The 24,004-nt window shown below is 36.7% G+C and overlaps 1 protein-coding gene across 1 annotated transcript; it reads left to right on the plus strand.

Annotated features, from left to right (window-relative positions):
- The first annotated feature begins 6,497 nt into the window (after positions 1-6,497).
- LOC106129850 (uncharacterized) lies at positions 6,498-9,843 on the plus strand. Its single transcript, XM_013328540.1, has 5 exons — positions 6,498-6,762; positions 7,146-7,243; positions 8,132-8,222; positions 9,169-9,246; positions 9,746-9,843. Exons 1-5 carry the CDS (start codon positions 6,498-6,500, stop codon positions 9,841-9,843), a joined length of 630 nt encoding a protein of 209 aa, XP_013183994.1.
- The last annotated feature ends 14,161 nt before the right edge of the window (positions 9,844-24,004 follow it).

Genomic DNA, 24,004 nt, shown 5'->3' on the forward strand with positions numbered 1-24,004 from the left:
TACAATGTATAGTTTATTCTGATAATATATACAAAATTAACAGCATTGCTTTCATACACACATATTATCACGTATTTATCCCTTGCGGGGTAGACAGAGTCAATAGTATTGCCAAAACTGAAAGGCCACATTTTACTGAATGGCTTAATAATGGAAGAAAATGCTGCAGTGCAGTTTGTTACCGCTTCTTCTGCACTGACGCCTTGGAAGCGGCAGTAAACTTAGTTTTTAAGTAATATATTTGACGTCAACCAAGTTGTTAAACCATACGACAATTATTAAGCGATATAATAATATCCTATAATAATGAATAAAAAATTTTGAATTTTTTGAATTTTTGAATTTTGACACAAATAGTGACTATATCATCTTTAACAAGAGGAATTCCAAATTTATAAGCCTATCCCTTATTTGCCTTTTACGAAATCCATGGGAAAGTGACGAAGAAGACCTTTTCTTTTTTCTATTGGTGCCCGGAACCACACGGCGTGTATGGCTTTATAATGGACATTGAAATTCAAATAGTGACAGGTTGCTAGCCTATCGCCTACAAGAAGAACTGGACTATAGGCTGATAAACTAAGAAGCTTAGCCTAGTCTTACTTACATATGCCAAAACATTTCCATCTTGAACAGCTTCAGTTAAAACGATACAAAAATACAAAAGCCCGATTTTGTATATCATATCGTGGTTTATATTAAGCTATTATAGTTACAAAAATGTGTAATAACTATACGCAAAATGCCGCATAACCAATATAAGGTCTGTTTCATATTGTGATTGTGCTATGATAAAATTCTTCTATTATATAAATATAATTAAATATATATGGAACAGATTACACACATATTGAGTTAGCCTCGGAGTAATTAAGAGACTTGTGTTACGAGATACTAACTCAACGATACTATATTTTATAATAAATACTTAAACAGATAAACATCCATGTCCCAGACCAATCAGAAAAAGCTCGTTTCGCATCAGGCCCTGGCCGGGATTCGAACCCGGGACCTCCGGTGTCACAGACAAGTGCCGAAGGTTCGTGCATCCTTAATCTACTCTCGTCACTATGTGGCAATTTAGAATAGGACCACTCCACCTCTTTCCCATGGATGCTGTAAAAGGCGATTAAGGGAATCTAGTGCAAGCTAGAAGCTTGCAAGTCTGGTAACACATAATGTATGCCAACTGCTCCTCTTAGCGTGCAGATGATAAGAGATACTCAAATGAAAGATTGAAAAACTTGGAATTTCACTATTTGAATCTCCATAACTTTCACATTTAAACATTTTTTTCAGTCTTTTGACTCTGTCTACCCATAAAGGATAAACAAGCCAATAAACTTTCACATTTATAATATTAGCACGGATACTCTATTTCGATCAAAAACATTATGAAAATAACGTAATGTGAACTCAGCCTTACTTATCACATCGCAATGTTTAACAGAACATTTTTTCATAATGATATGTTAATACACTTTATCATTATTTCCAAGGCTATAATGATTATTATCAGTTGCTGCATGAAACTTCCTTCGCGTGGGCTTAAAATTTATTTTTATAAATAAACCTTTTTCCTTTAGGATCTGCTCCTAATATAAACAAATCTTTCCACTTGCCAGAATCCCTACGTGTAGTTTTATCATCTCATTCACAATTATTTTCTGTAAGGTACGGACCAAGTCTAGCAGAAACCTGCCGACTATTTGAGGCACAGATACAAACATACATAAAATCAGGCAGAGACCACCTCCCTCCACTTGCCACGATCTCTGCATACTTCCTTCGCTTCATCCACATTCATACTGAGACACAGATGTCTGGCTATGCCGCCTCTGCTGGGTCCTGGTAGAAGCGGCATGCCGAAGAGATCCTGACAAAATGGAAGGGTGAAAGTCGAAAAGCGGACCCCGGGTCCCGAAGCATTGAAGCGGAGGGTGCAACTGGGAACACATCCTCTCGACACGACCAAACAATTGAAGCGTATTCCCTTTTCCATTCTTTATATTTAAATTGGTTTTTCAAAAGGTGCCAGTCACGAGTGTATCATAGTTAAGTTTGTCTGTTATTAGATCTTTGTTGGGGATCCAACTTCTAAAATCAATTTTATTCCATAGATTTGATAATCTAGGAATAAAATTGTTCAAGGCCTAAAAGTACATATGTAAATATTTTTTGAAGTCGGTAAAATTTCTTAAATCTTCTCCTAAGTGTAACAAACGCTTTCATGAAAATCGGTTCAGCTAAACGCGAGGTAATCGCGGACAAGCATACATACATACAGGTCAAACTGAGAGTCACCTTTTTTTGAAGGCGGTTTAAAAATACTTTCAAATATTTTTTGGAGATAAGTTTACCCTGGCGCCATTTTATTATGTTTAAACATTTATTTATCTCGCTCTGCGCCAACGCCAATCTCCTGTTTGGTTTCCTTCCACCCAAAGGTTGACTGGAAGAGATTGCATTAGCGATAAGTCCGCCTTTGTACCATCTCTATCTGTTTTGTGCTGTTTTGTATGTTTTACTCTTATGGTGCAATAAAGAGTTTTATCTATTTATCTATCAGATTCAAATGAGGGAAAAAGGAACCGGTGAAGCTAAAGAGAAGGATTTAATAAAACCACCATTGATTAAATACATTAATTATTTACTATTGAGTTATTGGATATTGGTGTAGTAATTGTTTGATACTCCCAGCAGATCGTGGTTCCAGCTCTGGAACCAACCTGGAGTCTCCATAAGAAGGAGCCGTACAAGGAGGTCTTGGTCCACGTGTGCTGGATGCGGTTGAAGTCCACGCCTTGGTAGATGTATGTACCCTGGGAAGGAAGGAATTAGTATAAATAAATAAAATATATACGGGACAAATTACACAGATTGAGTTAGCCTCGAAGTAAGTTCGAGACTTGTGTTACGAGGTACTAACTCAAAGATACTATATTTTATAATAAATACTTATATAGATAAACATCCAAGACCCAGGCCAATCAGAAAAAGTTCTTTTCTAATCATGCCCTGGCCGGGATTCGAACCCGGGACCTCCGGTGTCACAGACAGCGTACTACCGCTGCGCCTCAGACGCTCTACACTTAAAAGCTTCAGAAAAACAAACATTCATTTACGATTATATCCCTGCAGGGCAGACAGAGCTTTCAACAAAATAAATTATTTTTCTAGTATCAAAATCAAGTAAAGTACAGAGTTGTTGAGATCACTCAGCTGAATGAATTGTGTCGTTGACCTCTGAATCTTATGCGACGCTTTTCCGCCGGCCGAGGTGATATGACGTATTTAGGATCGTGGATTTTGATACTTTTATTTTTTTCGTGCTTTCAGAAATATGAACCGATATTTTTCTTTTAACGTTTTTAAATATCCTTTAGATGAGTACACTTAACAGTTAAATTTATGCAGTTAAATTAAAAGTCACCCTATATACATATAATCACGTCTATATTTTTTGCGGGGTAGACAGAGCCAACAGTCTTATAAAGACTGATAGGCCACGTTCAGCTGTTTGGCTTAATGATAGAATTGAGAGGAAAAAATAAAGAATAGTACCACTCCGTCTCATTCCCATGGATGTCGTAAGAGGCGACTATGGGATAGGATTATAAACTTAGGATTCTTATTTTAGGCGATGGGTTAGCAATCTGTCACTATTTGAATCTCAATTCTATCATAAAGCCAAATAGCTGAAAGTAGCCTGTCAGTCTCTTCAGGGCTGTTGGCTCTGTCTGCCCCGCAAGGGATATAGACGTGACTGTATGTATGTAAGGAGTGGTCCCATTATAAAGTTTCGGGGACCACACAGTGAGGAGAGCAGTTTAAGATAACGAACCTTGGGCACGCATCCATTAATATCCTGAATGTTGAGACCCATTTTGAAGATCTTCATGAGAAGACCATGACAGCCTTCAGCATTGGCTACGTACATTACTCTGTACTTGCCATCCTCTAGTATCAAACCTTTGGCTGATAACTGCAATAAAAATTTACTTAATCACGACTCAAAAGTTGTAGGTAAAATAGATATAGGAATTACAATTAATATTATAAATGGAAAGTTAGTTTGTTTGTTTGTTATTTCTTCACACGTCTCTGGCTCATTGGCGAAATTAAACAAATAAGTTAATATAGATTATAATTCACTATTCATAATCTTAAAATAATTCCGAGTTCTAAGGTAATAACAACATTGTACATATTCTTCTTTATCCAATGACTGTGTTATAATATAATACATTTATTAATATTGCAATAAAGAGTTTACAAACAAACAACATTATTAAATAATTAATATTAGTTTATATTATTTAATTAGGTATATTTATTATAAGTACAGTTCGGAAATTGTAATAGTCACACTTTATTTAAATGACTTTCATTTAATATGACAAAAAAAATATCATAATATCTTAGAAAAATATGTGCATTTTTTACCCATGTATTCGTATCAACCCGGACTACTGTCAGGTTTCCCCTCAACAAAATCTTCTTTCCAGAAGTATACAGTTCACTGTAGAAGTAAGATGCCAGATCCTTTTCATACGGCTTGGAAGGAGACTTACATCTCTCTGATCTAACCAATGTCGATTTGTAGGGACCCTTGAAAAAAGAATACCTTCAGCTCACATTTGAAATGGAATGTGCCGTGTGGTTCCAGGGTCTATGGGACTGCTCCTTACCTTTCACAATGATATTGTAAAACGACTAAAATAGAGGCTAATAATAAACTTGAGATGATTCTTGTAGGCGATGGGCTGGTAACCTGACATACATAAATACATACATACAATCACGCCTCTTTCCCGGAGGGGTAGGCAGAGACTACCTCTTTCCACTTGCCACGATCTCACGGTAACCTGACACTTTATATGAATCTTAATTCCAACATTAAACCATACAGCTGAACGTTGTCTTTCAGTCTTCTCAAGACTGTTGGTTCTGTCTAACCCGCAAGGGATAGAGACATGATTAAATGTATGTAAAAAGGAATGAAAATGTTCTAAATTTAATAATAGTAAGTACCTACATTACAACATTACAGATACAAAATCCAAATAAATTTCCAATTCCAAAGTTATTTCTTTTAGGACATAGTATGCCGTGTGGTAGCCGAATCTTTAGGTTAGAATTACTCCATCTTCTATCACTGGATCTTGTACTGTGAAAGGCGAGTAAGGGATTATTTTTTACCTAGTTTAAAAATCACGAGGTCAAGAGTAGCGTAAAACGACACACGAACTTGCATAAATGGAATTATAAAAGTAAATGCAAAAGAATTAAGTATGCAGGGATCGGGGCAAGTGGAAAGGTGTAGTCTCTGCTTACCCCTCCGGGAAAGAGACGTGATTTCACTATGTTTTCGTTCAAAAACTTACCACTTCAGATTTAAAACTGTTTTGAGTAGCCCATGATATTGATACCAAAAAATAAATGTTTAGAAACAATAGCAACACGCTTATTTTCATTGCTGTGAAATTTTGATATGTATGAATTTTTTTTTAATTTCCTCGTACATTAACTGACCATTTAGGTTGATCATTAGTGATCTAAAATCATTGGAGGCCTTTATAGAATGTACAGTCATTATCTGAATGCTAAACATGAACAGATAGATTGTAATTTGTATAAAAAAGATGCATGGTTATAAATATATCCCATTCAAATAGTGGGCAGACAGAGCCAATACTTACATACATACATATGTCTAGTGACGTCTGTATCACTTGCGGGGTAGACAGATCCAACAGTCTCGAAAAGACTTCTAATAGCGACAGCGAATCCCATGTATATAAGCCTATCCAGTAGGTGTTTAGTCGCCTTTTACGACGTCCATGGGAAAATTATGGAGTGGTTCTATACTAAAAGATCCGGAAACCACACGACAGAGACAATAGTTAAAAAAATCCGAGACGGAAGCGACGATGAAGTGAATTTAGGCCTAATAATTGAGGTACTAATCGTATGTTGTCGAGTTTTATATACTTATTTAATATGACGCCTCTTCCCGAAGGGGTAGACAGAGATTTTCTCTTTTCACTTGCTACGATTCTTGCATACTTCATTCGCTTTTTCCACATTCATAACTCTCTTTATCTCATTAAGCTCGTCGGTTTAGAGTCATTTTGTCGGGAAGTCTCCGATAGATTGAGTTTAAAGCCACTGTTACTTAAAATTTGTTATTTAGTAACGAACAAAGTCAAGATACGATAGGCGGATAGAAACAGTTCTGTGGAGGGTGCAACCTACTACTGCTAGAAAATATCCAAGAGTACTAATAGAATCTATGGCATGGCAAACCTTTTTAACATTTAATTACAGATTCGTACAAACAAAATGAAAGAAAATCACATCACTAATGACACATTATCACACTATCAAACGTCAACATTTCTTAAACATTTACATATCGATTGATAACTGATTTACGTGCACGAACAAGATCATTTACACCAATAAAAGTCTCATTGAAATTGCAAACATCAATAATGCCGAAAAGTACCACAGAAGAGTACGGAAAATCTAGTGACAAAGCTAGCAGGAGCTCTGACTGCAGTAGCGTCAGGGTGCCTTTACATTTTGATGTCCACAAGCCGGGGTGTCACTTTGAGAGCTGCTGTGGAGTGTGCAATCTGTTCCCTGGAGTGCTGCTGATCGCTTTCTGCCAAGTTCTGGCCGGATCTATCTTTCTGACGCTCATTCTCACCCATGGGAAGCAGTACGATGAAATGCATAAGACTCCTGAGTCGCAGTGTAAGTATTCCTTCGAGTTCGATGCAAGGTGTTTAAATTTTCTTTGTTTGTGCCTAAATCAATATTACAAAGTTTTTTAAGCTTGTTCCTCAAACAGAAACAAAAACAGACCAACTTGGTCTGTTTTTGCAAGGTTGTTTTAAAAGGAATGAACATGGAACCAGCAATTTTACAAAACTATTAGATTGAATATGTTTGGATCCTCTATGCCCACATTATGTTATAGATTAAATGAGATATCTTACTATCAAATTGTGTACATGAATTGGCGTGTTTGGATGAACTTCTAACTTTAACGACACAATTGAGAAGCAGATCTTGTACACTTTTTACTATTTCCGCAAAGTTATCCGTTTTTAGGTAATGTACATCTTTTACTTCAGTCATGAGCGTGGCGACGGGTACTGTTCTGTGCGGTATCACGGGAGCTGGTCTGTTGCTCATCATCGTAGCCCTCACGGAGAACTGCAGAGCTATGCTGGTATACCTTTTCTTTATCTTCTTTCTTGTTAATATGTCCAATATCTTAATTTGTAAGTCCCAAAACCTTAATGCTATACCATAAAGTTGATTTTTCGTCTTTGAACGATTCGAAACATCAGTGGATGAGTGATTATTAAAGTTACTAGTGAGAGAGATATCCCACTGCGGCTATGTATCATAGCTTCTGATCTGAATCGTAGCTTTATTCCGCTAATCGATAATCGTTAGCCGAGAGAAAAACACTCAGGCAACAATATAAAAACATGACGAAACATGTTCAGCTCAGATTCTTATGAACACCGGTCAGAATCATCTGCCTCCTTTTGCGCTTCGGATTGTAGTCTAGAAAGACCCTTGTCCTATCCGATCCTTTCTAAAAAAAAAGGGCACATCTAGAAAAGGCATTCACCCAGGTTAAATCCTCACCACTCTGAAAAGAATCCTAGAGTGTGGCTTTTGATCATAATGCTGATTTTACCTATTCTGGTCTAGTTATTGTTGTTATTGATAAGTTGCTAAAAAAATAAATGTGCCTATTCCCATCCAGAAAACGATTTGAAACGAGAAATTTTGACGGCGTCTGTGGCGCAGCCCCGGTATGCTTGTCTGTGACACCGGAGGTCCCGGGTTTGAATCCCGGCCAGGGCATGATGAGAAAAGAACTTTTCATGATAGGCTGGGTCTTGAATGTTTATCTATAAATTTAAGTATTTATTATAAAATATAGTATCGTTGAGATAACATTGCGTAACACAAGTCTCGAACTAACTTTGAGGCTAACTTAATCAGTGTAATTTGCCCCGTATATATTTATTTATATTTATTTTAGAAAAAATCTATGTAGGTGTCATGATATAATACTAATTTATTACAAATTTCCCGATAGGTGTACCTTTTGGTGGCCACATTCATATGGATAGGGATTGTTGCCCTCGCCGTCACGAAAATTGGAAGAGCGTGTGTTCGTTTTAAAGATGGTAACTTTATTTTTTACTTGCATGATCTCAGTCATAAACGCGAAGCTTTTACTTAATACAGGGTGACATTTAAAACAACTGCATCCTTTTAAACATAGAATATACCCATGCTTCTGAGCCGTTTGAGCCTATTTTTATTTAAATTAAACGTCATCATTTTCACATTTAAAAAAACCCTCAAAAACTACATCACACGCTTTATTAAAGACCAATACTACAAAAAGAAATTAAAACAAACATGTAAATAAATGTCTGAAAAAAAAATATATTTTTCAAGATCAAGTAAAGTACCTACAGAATTGTCAAGATCGCTCAGCTGAATGAATTATGTTGTTGACCTCTGAATCTTACGCGTCGCTTATCCGCCGGCCGGGGTGATATGACGTATTTAGGATCGTGGATTTTGATACTTTTATTTTTTTTCGTACTTTCTGAAATATGAACCGATATTTTTCTTTTAACGTTTATAAATGTCTTTTAGATGAGTACACTTAACAGTTAAATTTATGCAGTTGAATTAAAAGTCATCCTGTATATAAGCTGACATGAACAGCAGACCTTAGACCTATAACAGCGCTGAGGGTTCATTTAGGAACAAGTTCAGCAAATATGTGAGATACTCAATCACAGAGAGACTAGACTATTCATATGCCTTATCTCATCTCTCTTTCTATTTTTTGGTTCACCTCAGAGTAAGAAAAAGAAGTAAGATAAGACATACTGCTTGCCTTATCAATAGTAAATAAGCCGTTGAATATACTCGTAAAATAATCGTAGTTAGTGGTAGAAAAGAGGACTCATTTGGAGGGTTCTAAACAAAATAAGTAGGTCTACCTATTGATATTTTTATAAAAATACTTCAAACCATTAAAAGTTGGTGATGTCATGGAAGTTCTTTAATTTGATCGGATTTCTAAATAACTAAGGTGATTCATATTTCATACAGCTGCAAAAATAAAGGATGAAGAACATAGACTGTCGAATTTGGCGTGCGTGAGTGGACTCATCACCTTCTTTGGAGCTGGTATGTATATACATGATCACATACATATCTACATGAAATAAACTCAGTCCAACCAATATTATAAATGCGAAGTAGTAGAATAGAATAGAATAGATTTAATTTTCGAAATTGGATACAAGGTATCGCTTTTTGACGTCATATAACTTAAATCTAATGATAACTACTACCGCTTCCAAAGCGCATGTGTAGAAGAAGCGGCGGAACAAACTACACTGCAGTGCAGTGTATGACAGTGAAACAATATAAGAAAATTCTAAAACATATTCAAATTCTAACATTTTATTTTGAGAAACTATATATCATTTAATTATTGTGATATCTTTTCGTCTCGCAACATTGATTGACGTCAAATAAATTACTTAAAACTAAGTTTCCAAAGCGTAAGTACAAAAGAAGCGGTACCTCTTATTTCCAGCTATGTACCTGTTATTTTCAGCTGTGTACTTCTTATTTCCAGCTGTGTACCTGTTATTTTCAGCTGTGTACTTCTTACTTTCAGCTGTGTACTTCTTCTCATTCATGGTGGTGCTCAGTTTCTACCACTTTAGGTATGTGAGGCGCGCCATCTTGTTGCATGAGGCGGAATGCGAAGGGTAAATATTGATGCAAAGGTAGATAGTTGATTTTAATATATCCTCTTGATTACAAAATGACTTTAATTTTATACTAGTTTATGAATTTAACTTGGGATTCTTCTTGTAGCCGATGGGCTAGCAACATAATGAATCTCAATTCCATCTTTAAACCATACAGCTCAGCATGACGGGATTCCTCTTATAAGCGATGGGCTAGCAACCTGTCACTATTTTAATCTTAAATTTCATCATGAAGCCATGAACTTGCCCTTTCAATCTTTTCGAGACTGTTGGTTCTATCTAACCCGCAAGGGATATAGACGTGACTATATGTAGTAGGTATATTGATGCATATGGCCTATTCTAGTGGAAATTTCCAAAAAAATATTTCCTGCTTCGTTTTGACTGCACAAAGCTGAACCCTCGGATTATTGGCCAGAAGATAAAGTGATAATGTACCTATCTAGAAACCTAGTCGATTTTAATTACATTATTTGATTTTGAAAGCCTTTCCGAGGTGTTCCAGAAATAAAATTATATTTTACCCTTAACAGTCTTAGTACTTTCTCTGTGGGAAATTTCATCAAAATCGGTTTTTTTCTTCACACAAATCTTTTCGTTGTTTCGATAATAATGATAAAGACTTGCGATTTTGCAAAAACCTTTCCTGCCTTGATGTTTCTAAAAACGAAAAATTACTTTATTCCATATCTAAAAAAAAATAACAGGATTTTCTTTCGATAAGAAAAAAAAGCAATAAATCTTTATTTGATTTAAGCAACCCTTCAGGGAAAAATAATGGTCACTGTTATCAATACAAGAAAATCCGGATTAGAAGGTCGGAGGAGGCCGGGGAGGGGCAGTGTTGCCAACTCAGCGCTTTCAGCGGCAGACATAGCACCTTTTTGGCTGTGTCAGCGCTAAATTTACGCCAACATAGGACCAGTGGGATATATGGCAAATTTAGAGCTTATTTGGTGCCGTGTGGTTCCCGGCACCAATACAAAAAAAGAATAGAACCACTCCATTTCTTTCCCATGGATGTCGTAAAAGGCGACTAAGGGATAGGCTCATAAAGTTGGGATTCTTTTTTAGGCGATAGGCTAGCAACATGTCACTATTCGAATCTTAATTCAATCATTAAGCCAAATAGCTGAACGTGGCCATTCAGTCTTTTCCAGACTGTTGGCTTTGTCTACCTCGCAAGGGATATAGACGTGACCATATGTACATATGTATGTATGTAGAGCTTACTTATCCTGCTCTGCGCCAACGCCAATCTCCTGTTTGGTTACCTTCCACCCAAAGGTTGACTGGAAGAGATTGCATTAGCAATAAGTCCGCCTTTGTACCATCTCTATCTGTTTTGTGTTGTTTTGTAATTTTTACTCTTATGGTGCAATAAAGAGTTTTATCTATCTACCTTAGCGCCTAGCGTTTAAATGAATCTAGTGCCCATTCAGCGTTTTATATCTGCATACCTATTTCGTTGTGTATCTACGTAGATACATACATACATAAAATCACTACATCTTTCCACTTGCCACGATCTCTGCATACTTCCTTCGCTTCATCCACATTCATAACTCTCTTCATGCAAGCTCGGCGGTTTCGGGTACTCTTGACCTTACCCTTTACCAGATTTCTACGTAGATTTCGGATTTAAACCAACTAAGTGATCGAGAAAATGGCCAAAGGTCCGATACAATAGTTACTCTACTACTTATAACGTTATTTTTTTTATTAGTACCTAGTACATTTTCTTAGCGTCTAGCGTTTAAATGAACCTAGGGTCCGTTCAGCTCTTTGTATCTGCCTATGTATTTCGTCATATCTACGTAGATTTCGGATTTAAACCTACTAAGTGTTCGAGAAAATGCCCAAAAGTCCGATACAGTAGAAACTCTTCTACATATAATGTTTTTTTTTTATTAGTAGTACATTTTTATTATGAAGTGATTTTGTTGGCTATGAAAATCAGCTATTTCAGCATAGACAGTTGGCAACACTGAACACAGGGGTGTACGACAAGTCACAAATCTCAATCGGGTATTGTGATTTATGTATGCTCTTGCGTGTATAGATCCATATTATATGACTTCGTACTTAAATAGAATAGAATAGATTTATTTTCAAAATTGGATACAAGGTATCGCTAATTGACGTCACATCACTTAAATCTAATTATAACTTCTACCGCTTCCAAAGCGCGTGTGTAGAAGAAGCGGCGGAACAAACTACACTGCAGCATCTTCATCGGACGTCAATTTACAAATATAGATCTCTTAAATCTTAATCGTGTACCATGAATAAATTATAAATGTATAGTTATTCAAGTAAAATGTTATATTTTTTCATTCAGAAGGCAAATAAAATATAGTAAGCTAATATAATTAATAATAAATATTATTATAATCAACTTTTTAATACATACAGAAAGGCCACGTTCAGCTGTATGGCTATAAATGAAATAATTGTATTTTTTTTTTCTGTATCTTTTTTATTAAATTATAGTCTCAGAATAAAATGGCTGTGACCTACGGACGGATGAAGCATAAAATAGAACTGGATTTCCCACGAACTTCGTACATTTCCTTCTCAATCTTGCAGTCTTTATTTGAGTCATATTTTTCGTACAGAGTCGTAAAAGCCATGCTTCATAATGGCGTCCATGTTAATATTGTATGTAACCTATAACTATTGTATGTAAACTGTAACCTATAGTGCCGTGTGGTTCCCGGCACCAATACAAAAAAGAATAGGACCACTCCATCTCTTTCCCATGGATGTCGTAAAAGCCGACTAAGGGGTAGGCTTATAAACTTGGGATTCTTCTTTTAGGCAATGGGCTAGCAACCTGTCACTATTTGAATCTCAATCCTATCTTAAAGCCAAATAGCTGAACGTGGCCTATCAGTCTTTACAAGACTGTAGGCTCTGTCTACCCCGCAAGGGATATAGACGTGATTATATGTATGTATGTATGTATGTAACCTATAAATCAGTGTAACATTTGAACCATTAATCCAGATAAAACTGGATTGTTCCGGACACGAAAATAATATCCCCTTCCCGTAGAAGGAAATGTAAAGAATTGCCAAACATATTATTTCATACATACATATGGTCACGTCTTTATCCCTTACGGGGTAGACAGAGCCAACAGTCTTGAAAAGACTAATAAGCCACGTTCAGCTGTTGGGCTAATATAATTTATTTAAATCATTATAATTATTAGTCACAAGTCTAATACATAGCACACACATATGGCCAAATAAAAAAAACAACATTTATTTCCAAAATAACTTTAGTTGTGTAGAGTATGTGCATATGTATAAGAGTGAAAGAGAAGGAACTATAATGTTGTCTCTAGCATACATGCCACGATGATGGATTTTGAACAGCAGTTCATGATGGAAGGTACAGTTAACGTGTGTTTCTGAGAGCCGGAGGGTAAGCGAATCACTACAGGTTGCAACTGTCAAAGTAGTGATATCACATGTCTACCTATATTAATATCTAGTCTTTCAATTTACTTATTCCAAAACTGTAATATTATCCAAATCTGTTCACCTGTTTACTACTTTAGAAGCTAGCAAAATCTGTCTAAAAAGAGATGGTATTCTTCTATAGTGCTGTAAACCGAAAATCCACGACACGGCCCATTTTTTGTCACCTCTTTATAAAATTAACTCAATGTAGGCACCCAATTTTAACCTTATTGCGAATTCCAAGATATAGGAATTATTATAATTAAACGGTGGATTTTTATAAGACATTTTAATGGAATAATAAATCGCAACATGTAAATTAATGGAATATTTTTCAGCGAACTCGCGGTATTAATATTAAAATGTTACAATTTATACCTTAATTTTGGTTTGTTGATCCTTGTCTCTCCGCGGATTTTCCTTATTTTCCACGCTCCGTTTTAATTAAAAATTAAATTATTAAATCGAAGACAATTTGTGTTTATTTTAGGTATATATATGTTTGTTAAACACAATTTCACTGGAATTACCAAACACAAGTTAGTGTACCTTTAATTTAATTCGCTTTTGATTCATCAACAGTACCTGGGCGACCGAGCGGAGCTTAGCGCTTTTTTAACAGTTTCACAAACCACAAAATACATACCAAAAGCCCTCAAGGATGAATAATTTACCCCGTTATTAACTAATAATAGTTGCAGCAATTCTAACCACTTCCTGAGATTAGCGCATTCAAACATACAAATTCTTCAGGTTTATAATATTAGTATAGATTTAGCGGAAGCGATGATTACCACCTAAGGTAAGATCTTCCGCCAGGCTTGTGTTATGCCTAGGGAACCGCGACTCCGTTTTTACTGCGTCGGAAGTTTTACACATGCGTCAATTCGTGAAATCTTTGCTTGCGCGATTTAGACTTTTCGCTGTTTTTGACTGATACCGGTTGTTGTGACTTGTGACGCAGAGATGTCGCCACAATAAATAAACTCTTCATGCACCAAGAGAAAAAAAATAAAAATATAATGGATTCTCCACTAGGCTTCGGGACCCTGGGTCTACTACAAAACAGCCTAAGGCAAAAAAGGATAAGCAGTAACATACTCTGAAATGCTTATTTTACGTACAGATTTCAGCATTTTTACAACGGCCATAACTCCAACAATGATATCAAAATTTAATATGAAAATGAACAAGTTACAGCATGTTGTGAAAAGCTACTATTTTTATGACGTCATAAACCAAGCCCACGTGTGCCTTTATGGCGATTATGGCCGTTATTTGAAAATTCCTCACCCGACCCCGTAAATATGAAGAGTTCGTTGTTATTCATTTGTATTTGACCTCTGTGGTTCAGCGGTAGTATGGTGAAATACGAGGTCCCGGGTTCGACTCCCGGCCAGGGCATAATGAAAACTTTTCCTAGATTTTAAACGAAACGCCTCGTATCTTTTCACCTCGCAACCGTTGGTAACTCAGAAAAGAGTTATTGGAATACGGCCGTTTTATGATTTGATCATTTAACTCCTTGTGTTGTTGCCGTGTGGTTCCCGGCATCAATACAAAAAAGAATAGGACCACTCCATCTCTTTCCCATGGATGTCGTAAAAGGCGACTAAGGGATAGGCTTATAAACTAGGGATTCTTTTTTTAGGCGATGGGCTAGCAACCTGTCACTATTTGAATCTCAATTCTATCATTAAGCCAAATAGCTGAACGTGGCCTATCAGTCTTTTCAGCTGTTGGCTCTGTCTACCCTGCAAGGGATATAGACGTGATTATATGTATGTATGTAACTCCTTGTGCATCACGCGTTTTTTTCGGCCATTTCTATTCGTTAATATATCATCATATAATTATGAAGTTGGATTCGAACCCACAGCCCAGATAAGCTACATAAGCTGTCACGGCGCAAATTGGTCGCGATACCGCTGGCTTATCGGAAAACTCGGCGTGACAAATTACCCCCTAATGACGTCACAATACGCCTTAAGATAGTTTGAACAATAATCTCTATCTTCTTCCTCCTGGTTTTAGCAGCGGTTGCATCCTCACATGAGGGTCAGGTCAAAAGTACCCGAAACCGCCGAGCTTGCATGAAGAGAGTTATGAATGTGGATGAAGCGAAGGAAGTATAAGGAGATCGTGGCAAGTGGAAAGAGGTAGTCTCTGCCTATGTACCCCTCCGGGAAAGAGGCGTGATTTTATGTATGTATGTATGAATGCTGCAGTGCAGTTTGTTACCACTTCTTCTGCACTGACGCCTTGGAAGCGGCGGTAAACTTAGTTTTACGTAATTTATTTGACGTCAACCAATGTTGTGAAACCAAAAGATTTGATAATTATTGAGCGATATGATAATATCCTACATATATCCTATAATAATGAATTAGAATTTTAAATTTTGAGTGTTTTTGAATTTTTATGAGTCTAGAGAACATACGAGTACCTACTTTTCATCCCAGTAAACACTATAATTCCCGTAGGATTTGCGAAAAACCTGTAATAATTTGTAGGTGGCGTTGAATTCGCGCGGGCGATGTAAAATCCCATATAAAGACATTCACTTCCGCATCCTACAAACAACTAATAAAGCCATTAAGCAATGCACGAGACCCATACATTTTGTATGAAGCAATTTATGTGCGAAGGCTGAATGTAGCGGTACAACTTCTGTCCCCGGGGTAACATCGTTTCAATTAATTAGTTTGATTAAAATCAACAAGTGTGCTTATACGGCCTCTGTGGCGCAGCGGTAGTACGCTTGCCTGTGTCAACCGGAGGTCCCAGGTTCGAATCCCGGCCAGGGCATGATGAGAAAAGAACTTTCTCTGATCGGCCTGGGTCTTGGATGTTTATCTATATAAGTATTTATTATAAAAATAGTATCGTTGAGTTAGTATCTCGTAACACAAGTCTCGAACTTACTTCGAGGCTAGCACAATCTGTGTAATTTGTCCCGTAGGAATAGGTATATTTATTAAGCTGAACCAGACCCAGTAACATATTACCCGCTACGCCGTTATTATCGCGCGAAAAACAATCGCTAGTTTTTTGCGCGATAGAAACGACGTCGCGTATCGCGTTTTTATTACGACGAAACGGGACAGTGATAGCTTTTGGCGCGAAAACAAAATGGCGTCGCGCATGTCACATGCTACATTATAATCGTAAGAGCATTAGCAACCAAATTAATTATGCAACTACATACATACATATGGTCACGTCTATATCCCTTGCGGGGCAGACAGAGCCAACAGTCTTAAAAAGACTAAATGGCCACGTTCAGCTATTTGGCTTAATGATATTATGTCACTTGTGGCGACATTTCCAAGCCACATGCCACAACAATAAAAAATAAAACCACGCGACGCTATCAGTGAAATACAGCAAATAACCTAAATTGCGCAAGCAAAGATTTCACGGATTGGAGCAATATATACAACCTCCGACACAACATCGTCGGAGCCTTGTTTCCCCAGGCATAACACCTAGCCTGGCGGAAGATCTTCCCTTTGGTGGCGGTCGAGCCGAATAATCGCTCCCGCTACATAACTTACTTTAAACGTGTGTATAAAAATAAGTTTCAGAATTTGGGATAAGTTGCTTAAGTAAATAGGCCAAATTAATATATTCTGATATTTACTAAATATACTGTCATTGTACATTCTATTGGGTCAAGAGAGAATATACATTTACTGGTGCTTCTACTGTATCTATTATGATGCGATCTACGCCGAGTTGTAATCCTCCAAGATCGCTACTGTCGCCAACTGTAGGGATGGGGCGAGGTAAGAGTTAATGTATCGATAAAAATATATAGCGAAGGTATTTAGACCTGATATAGACCGTCTTGAAATTGAATTCCTATTTCAAACTGAATTAATGTACTTAAACATCTTACTCAGCTAACTCAATGGTACGTAGGTATATTGTTTCCAATCTGTTTGTTTATCATTGTACTAAATATTAATTATGAGTCGTTACAATTAATTTATACATTATCACAATTTTAATTATATCAAAAATTATCTAACAAAATCCAATCGCAAAGTCGTCTTATGAAAAGAAATTCTTCTCCATACTTACTCAGTATTTTGAAATGCCAATTTATTTAGAATTACAATTTCAAAGCTAAACTAAACGTTCATTAGAAATTCCAACTATTCCACTTCATTACTGCGCTAACGAGAAATCTTCGGCTTAAATAAACCGCGAAAACTCAATTGAATCGCCCGAATATCCGGTACTTTTAATGAATGTCCGTAAACCGTTTCACAGTTTGGACAGCAAACATATTGAACCGCAGCGCGGAGCTGGAATTAAATGGAGTTCGTGTTAGGGAATAAAATATTTAATACATACATTCATATAGTCACGTCTATATCCCCTTCGGGGAAGACAGAGCCAACAGTCTTGAAAAGACTGATAGGCCACGTTCAGATATTTGATTTAATGATAGAATTGAGATTCAAATAGTGACAGGTTGCTAGCCCATCGCCTAAAAAAACCATCACGAGTTTACTGAAACTTACAAAAAGTTGACTGGATGAAATCACACTTAGTTACTTATGTAGGTACTTAACTGAATTTTGTCAAGTATGTTATTACAACCGTAATCCCTGTAAAAAAAATCTACATACATACATACATATAATCACGTCTATATCCCTTGCGGGGTAGACAGAGCCAACAGTCTTGCAAAGACTGACAGGCCACGTCCAGCTATGGGAAATCCATGGGAAAGAGATGGAGTGGTCCTATTCTTTTTTGTATTAGTGCCGGGAACCACACGGCACTAATCTAAAGTAGAATTTTTGTGACTTAACATTCCAGTCTGTCAATTGACTTTGTCGACCCTCTAAATAATAAGTGTACAAACCTTATCTTCAACACTTGTTCTACGTTTCTTGAATAAAAGCGAAAAATTCATTTAAATTGGAAACTTGCGAAATGTGCTTGCAGCGAGTATGTCAGTCACCACAGCCACAATTCCCGGATTTTGATAAAGGAAATTCGTCTATTCATTCTATCAAAAGGATTACCAGTTGTGGCAGAACTGGACGCAACATGAATGAAAAGTGATTTGGAAATACTAAATTTTGATGTAGGCCACGTCTGTTTATTAGCATTGACATGCTAGAATGGTAGCGAAAAAAAATAAATGTCAAAAATTTTATTTTAAGAATCAATTAGAGGAAATGTGTATTTTTTTTTTTTGGATTCTTCTTTTAGGCGATGGACTAACAACAGTTATAATCAACTCTGAAATTCTAATGATATAAATTATCTGAAATTCTAATGATAAAAAAAATATTTTCATCTTTATAAAGAAAAACTCTCAAATTCTATTCCCTCAATTCTATCATCAAGCCATAAAGCTAAACGTGGCCTATTAGTATTTTAAGACTGTTGGCTCTATCTACCCCGCAAGGGATATAGACGTGATTATATGTCTGTATGTCTGTGTATGTATACACATTTTTATTATTCATTAACTTTTAAGGTACATAAACTACAGAATTCTAATTAAATCAATCCCTTTCCATTTGAAAAATTCTGCCTATTTTGAACCTGTTTAATAAATAAACAAAACACATACAGAAACCACGTCATTAACCCGAAGTAGACTTACGGGATGTTTAAAATCAAATTTACAAATAACACACTTAATTTTTTTGTGATAAAATAAAATTATCGATGCAAAGTCACATCACTACAAGACATTGCTAATCTCCATCGGCCGGAGACTGATGCAAGAACCGATCAAGCCGATTAAAAGGCCCAGCTTTGCTACAGAAAAACCTCCTTTATGGCTTAAGTAATGCCTATTATTTTCATAAGGTTTTCTATATAACAAAAAATATGTGCCGTGTCGTTCCCGACACCAATTTAAATAAGAATAGGACGACTCCATTTCTTTCCCATGGATGTCGTAAAACGCAACTAAGGGATAGGCTTAAAAACTTGGGATTCTTCTTTTAGGCGATGGGCTAGCAACCTGTCAATATTTGAATCCCGATTCTAACATTAGGCCTATCAGCTGAACGTGGCCTATCAGTTTTTCAAGACAATTGGCTCTGTCTCCCCGCAAGGCATATAGACGTGATGATATGAATGAATGAATGAAGATAAGCACCGTTTTACAAGCGATTCTAGTCTTATTATTTGTACCCGCTTGAAATTCTTCTGGGAACATCGCTAAAACTAGAGTTTTTGTGTAACTAGTTATTTTTCCTTACTGGTATAAAATACGTTGAGAACAGGAAATAAGCTAAACAATTTACAAGCAAATCATTAGCATTCCATTAGGCATTACATATGTACCTATTTATTATTATATAACTAATAAATTATTAAAAGCTTATAGTATTGCTTTTTTAGAAAGGCAAGGTAAAAAATGTACTTAAAGTTACTTGTTATACATACATACATACAATCACGTCTATATCCCTAGCGGGGTAGACAGAGCCAACAGTCTTAAAAAGTCTGAAAGGCCATGTTTAGCTGTTTGGGTTAACGATAGAATTGAGATTCAAATAGTGACAGGTTGCTAGCCCATCGCCTAAAGGAAGAATCCCAAGTTTATGATCCTATCCCTTAGTCGCTTTTTACGACATCCATAGGAACGAGATCGAGTGGTCCTTTTCCTTTTTGTACTGGTGCCGGGAACCACACGGCACAAGTTCTCCAAGTAAGTCTCCTAACTCCTACGAGGCTACCTCAATCTGTGTAGATATCTGTGTAGATACCGTAGATATATTTATATCAATCATGGCAAAATTCCTACGGGAGCCTCAGGCACATTCAAGTTCCTGATTGATTATACATACGAGTACATACATACATACCTACATCATGCCTCATTCCCGCAGGGATGGACAGATACATTATCATCTCCCAAATTATTTTCTTGATTGATTAATCTCCACAAACTATACTTTGATTTTACCAAATATATTATCCTATCTCATCTAAATTATAATCAACATATCTAAAACAACATACTCAACATAAATAAAACAAAATATCTAAAATTTTCGCAGTCTCCATTTCAAATATAAAGGACAAAGAAAAAGTAAAATATGGGCAAGAAACTAAGATGTTACATACATACATACATAAAATCACGCCTCTTTCCCGGAGGGGTAGGCAGAGACTACTACTACTTAAGATGTTACTGATAAAAATAAACAAATTGAATAACATTCCTTTGTCACAAAATTGTCTTATAATTGTCTTAATATACATATATTAAACCTTCAACTATCGGGTGCAGACTGCAGAGTATCTCGCAACAGACGAATTAAAGGTAATTTATAGCACCCTACAACGGTACCTGACACACTTAGTAAGTACCTAGCTACTGTTAGGTTCTAGGCACACCGAGATGACTAACTTGTTTTATAACTTTCATATTTTTTAAAACCTTTTTTCATATAATTTTAAATCTGTTGTTGTCAGTCGTTGATTTTGAAATAGAAAATTCCATTAACACATATCTGGATTAATCTCTCTTGCTCATCTTTGCGTGTTCCCAGTTGCACCCTCTGCCGTAATGCTTTATGTCCAGGGATCAAGTTTCCAACATTGATCTTTCCACTTTGTCAAGTCTGCAGAGTCTTAAGTCAGACCATTAGGTCAGGATTCAAATAGTGACGGGTTGCTAGCCCATCGCCTAAAAGAAGAATTCCAAGTTAATAAGCCTATGCTTTTGTCTCCTTTTACGACATCCATGGGAACGAGATGGAGGGGTCCTATTCTTTCTTTTATTAGTGCCGGGAACCACACGGCATCCTTAATCATAGTAAAAATAATCTCCATTGTACCCCAGCCTCAGTTCCTTTAGCCGAACGGAGCTGAACACAATTCGCGCCCGCTGAACCCGCTCGTAGAATTCCTGCAGTAATCACGCGGCGTTTCGGCATTCAAACCTGCCATTTTCTGAACTACATATGTATATGCTGATGTACTAGTAGTGTTACACGCGCGACGCCGTTTCTATCGCGGAAAAAAACTATCGCTGTATCGCTTTTTATACATACATACATATGGTCACGTCTATATCCCTTGCGGGGCAGACAGAGCCAACAGTCTTGAAAAGACTGAATGGCCGCGTTCAGCTATTTGGCTTAATGATAGAATTGAGATTTAAATAGTGACAGGTTGCTAGCCCATCGCCTAAAAAATAAACCCAAGTTTGTTAGCCTATCCCTTAGTCGCCTTTTACGACATCCATGGGAAAGAGATGGAGTGGTCCTATTCTTTTTTGTATTAGTGCCGGGACGGAGCCACACGGCACTCACTTTTTATTATTACGTCAAACGGAACAGCGATAAGTTTTTGCGCGAGAAAAACGGGGCTGAATTGGTTTTCTATTTCATTTTTATCTTAGACATTATAATTATATATTGATATGTGTGCATTCATGCCTGTGACGTCGGTCTCTCTCGCTCAATGATAAAGCTTGATACACATAAAGTTCTGGGTTAGAATTTCGGCAAGGGCGTAATGAAAAATTATATTTTTGTGCTATAAATACCCAAGCTGTGGCCTGCAGCTCATTTACATTGTTGCTTAACGCAAATTCTACGAAAACATTATTTTTCCTTTTCTATACTAATATTATAAAGCTGAAGAATTTGTTTGTTTGGACGCGCTAATCTCAGCTACTGGTTCGAATTGAAAAATTATTTTTGTGTTGAATCGACCATTTGTCGAGGGAGGCTTTAGACTATATATAACATCACGCTGCAATAATTAGGAGCGAAGAAATAATAAATAATGTGAAAAAAATCGGGGGAAATTATTCATCTTCAATGGCTTCAATGATGCCCAAAATAACTATTCCACGCGGACAAAGTCGCGGGCACAGCTAATACCTTATAAACAACATCGTTCTTCTAAGTTTTCCTAATGGCTTTTGGCGTGCTTTGAATAGCTTTTTCTCGCGAATTCGTAAGCACAGTGACTAGGTTTTCCGCTCCCGTGGGATTTTTTCCTGGCTGGTTAGACCCAGTTATATCACCTCTCTGGAGAGGAGCCCACGGTATGTCTTTGATCCTGGATTGGGTGAGTCAGATTTTTACATGAAGCGTCACCCATCTGACTTCCGAAACATTTGCAGGGGAACTAACCCATGAACGTGGATAACCATGAAATATTAAGAGTTACATACATACATACATATAATCACGTCTATATCCCTTGCGGGGTAGACAGACCCAACAGTCTCGAAAAGACTGATAGGCTACGTTCAGCTATTTGGCTCTAAGATAGAATTGAGATTCAAATAGTGACAGGTTGCTAGCCCATCGCCTAAAAGAAGAATCCCAAGTTTATAAGCCTACCCCTCAGTCGCCTTTTACGACATCCATGGGAGCTAGATGGAGTGGTCCTATACTTTTCCTATTGGTACCGGGAACCACACGGCATATTAAGAGTTCTGTGGCTAAATATTACTTATATTTTGTTTTTTAAATATAATTTCTGTGGACAGCAGACGCTTAAATTGCAGTTGAGCTGTTAATCACACATTTCACATAAACAATTCAGTCTCAAAGACCCCAGGCCTAATCCTGTTTCACTGCAATTATTTCACAAAAGAACGACGTTAAGATGAAATTACTGGTTATATTTTCTCGATGCTAACTGTAACCTTCTTGGATACGCCATAGCAACGGTTGTCATGTTTTTGTTAGTTAGGTAAAAGAATGTCAAAATAATTTTTATTGTTAAATATTTTTATTTTATGTTCAATAATATCTATAGGAATTTTAAACTGATTATTTCTTTCCTCTTTCCGCCTTCTATTTTCTGTAAGAATAACAAACTTTGCAACTATACTTCCTACACTAACGTACTCGTATTTACATTTTTACCAAAGGAATTCTTACGCAATTAACCTCTGTTTCATCATAGGGTTGAAGGTACCCTGCGCCGTAGCGCCCGGGGTCCGCTTTTAGTCTATTCTCTTTACTCTTCGTCTGATCTTTATTTCAAATATCAATCCTCCATTGACCATTTTGCCTATCTATTATTAAATAAAATTCTATAGCATTTTTAAACCTAAGTAAATATGTACGGAAAACTTCAGTAAGTAAAACTTATAACTCTTATCTACGAAGAGTGTATTTTTTTTGTATTTGCTTAAATTGTTTTTAAAAAAAAAACTATTGTGTTTTTCTTTTTCAAATGTTAATTAAAGAATGCTATTGATATATCATCATAACACTCGTGTCATTGATTACCAGTATACCAGTAGCGTCCTGTCTAGTAAGAAGGTCAGGCCACCTTTGACCACTATTCAAGGAGTGGGCACAAATAAGTCAGATTATACATACATACATATGGTCACGTCTATATCCCTTGCGGGGTAGACAGAGCCAACAGTATTGAAAAGACTGAATGGCCACGTTCAGCTATTTGGCTTAACGATAGAATTGAGATTCAACTAGTGACAGGTTGCTAGCCCATCGTCTAAAAAAGAATTTGTAAGTCTATCCCTTAGTCACCTTTTACGACATCCATGGAAAGAGATGAAGTGGTCCTATTCTTTTTTGTATTGGTGCCGGGTACCACACGGCACTAGTCAGTCAGATTATTAATGGAAATTTTTAATTGTTTCTCAGTGTATATCCTCTTAACGCTGTAGTTTGAGGGGTAGTGGAATGACGGAAATAGGCGGGTAACGAG

The sequence above is a fragment of the Amyelois transitella genome, chromosome 22 (assembly GCF_032362555.1).
Source record: "Amyelois transitella isolate CPQ chromosome 22, ilAmyTran1.1, whole genome shotgun sequence".
In the NCBI taxonomy this organism is placed as follows: domain Eukaryota; kingdom Metazoa; phylum Arthropoda; class Insecta; order Lepidoptera; family Pyralidae; genus Amyelois; species Amyelois transitella.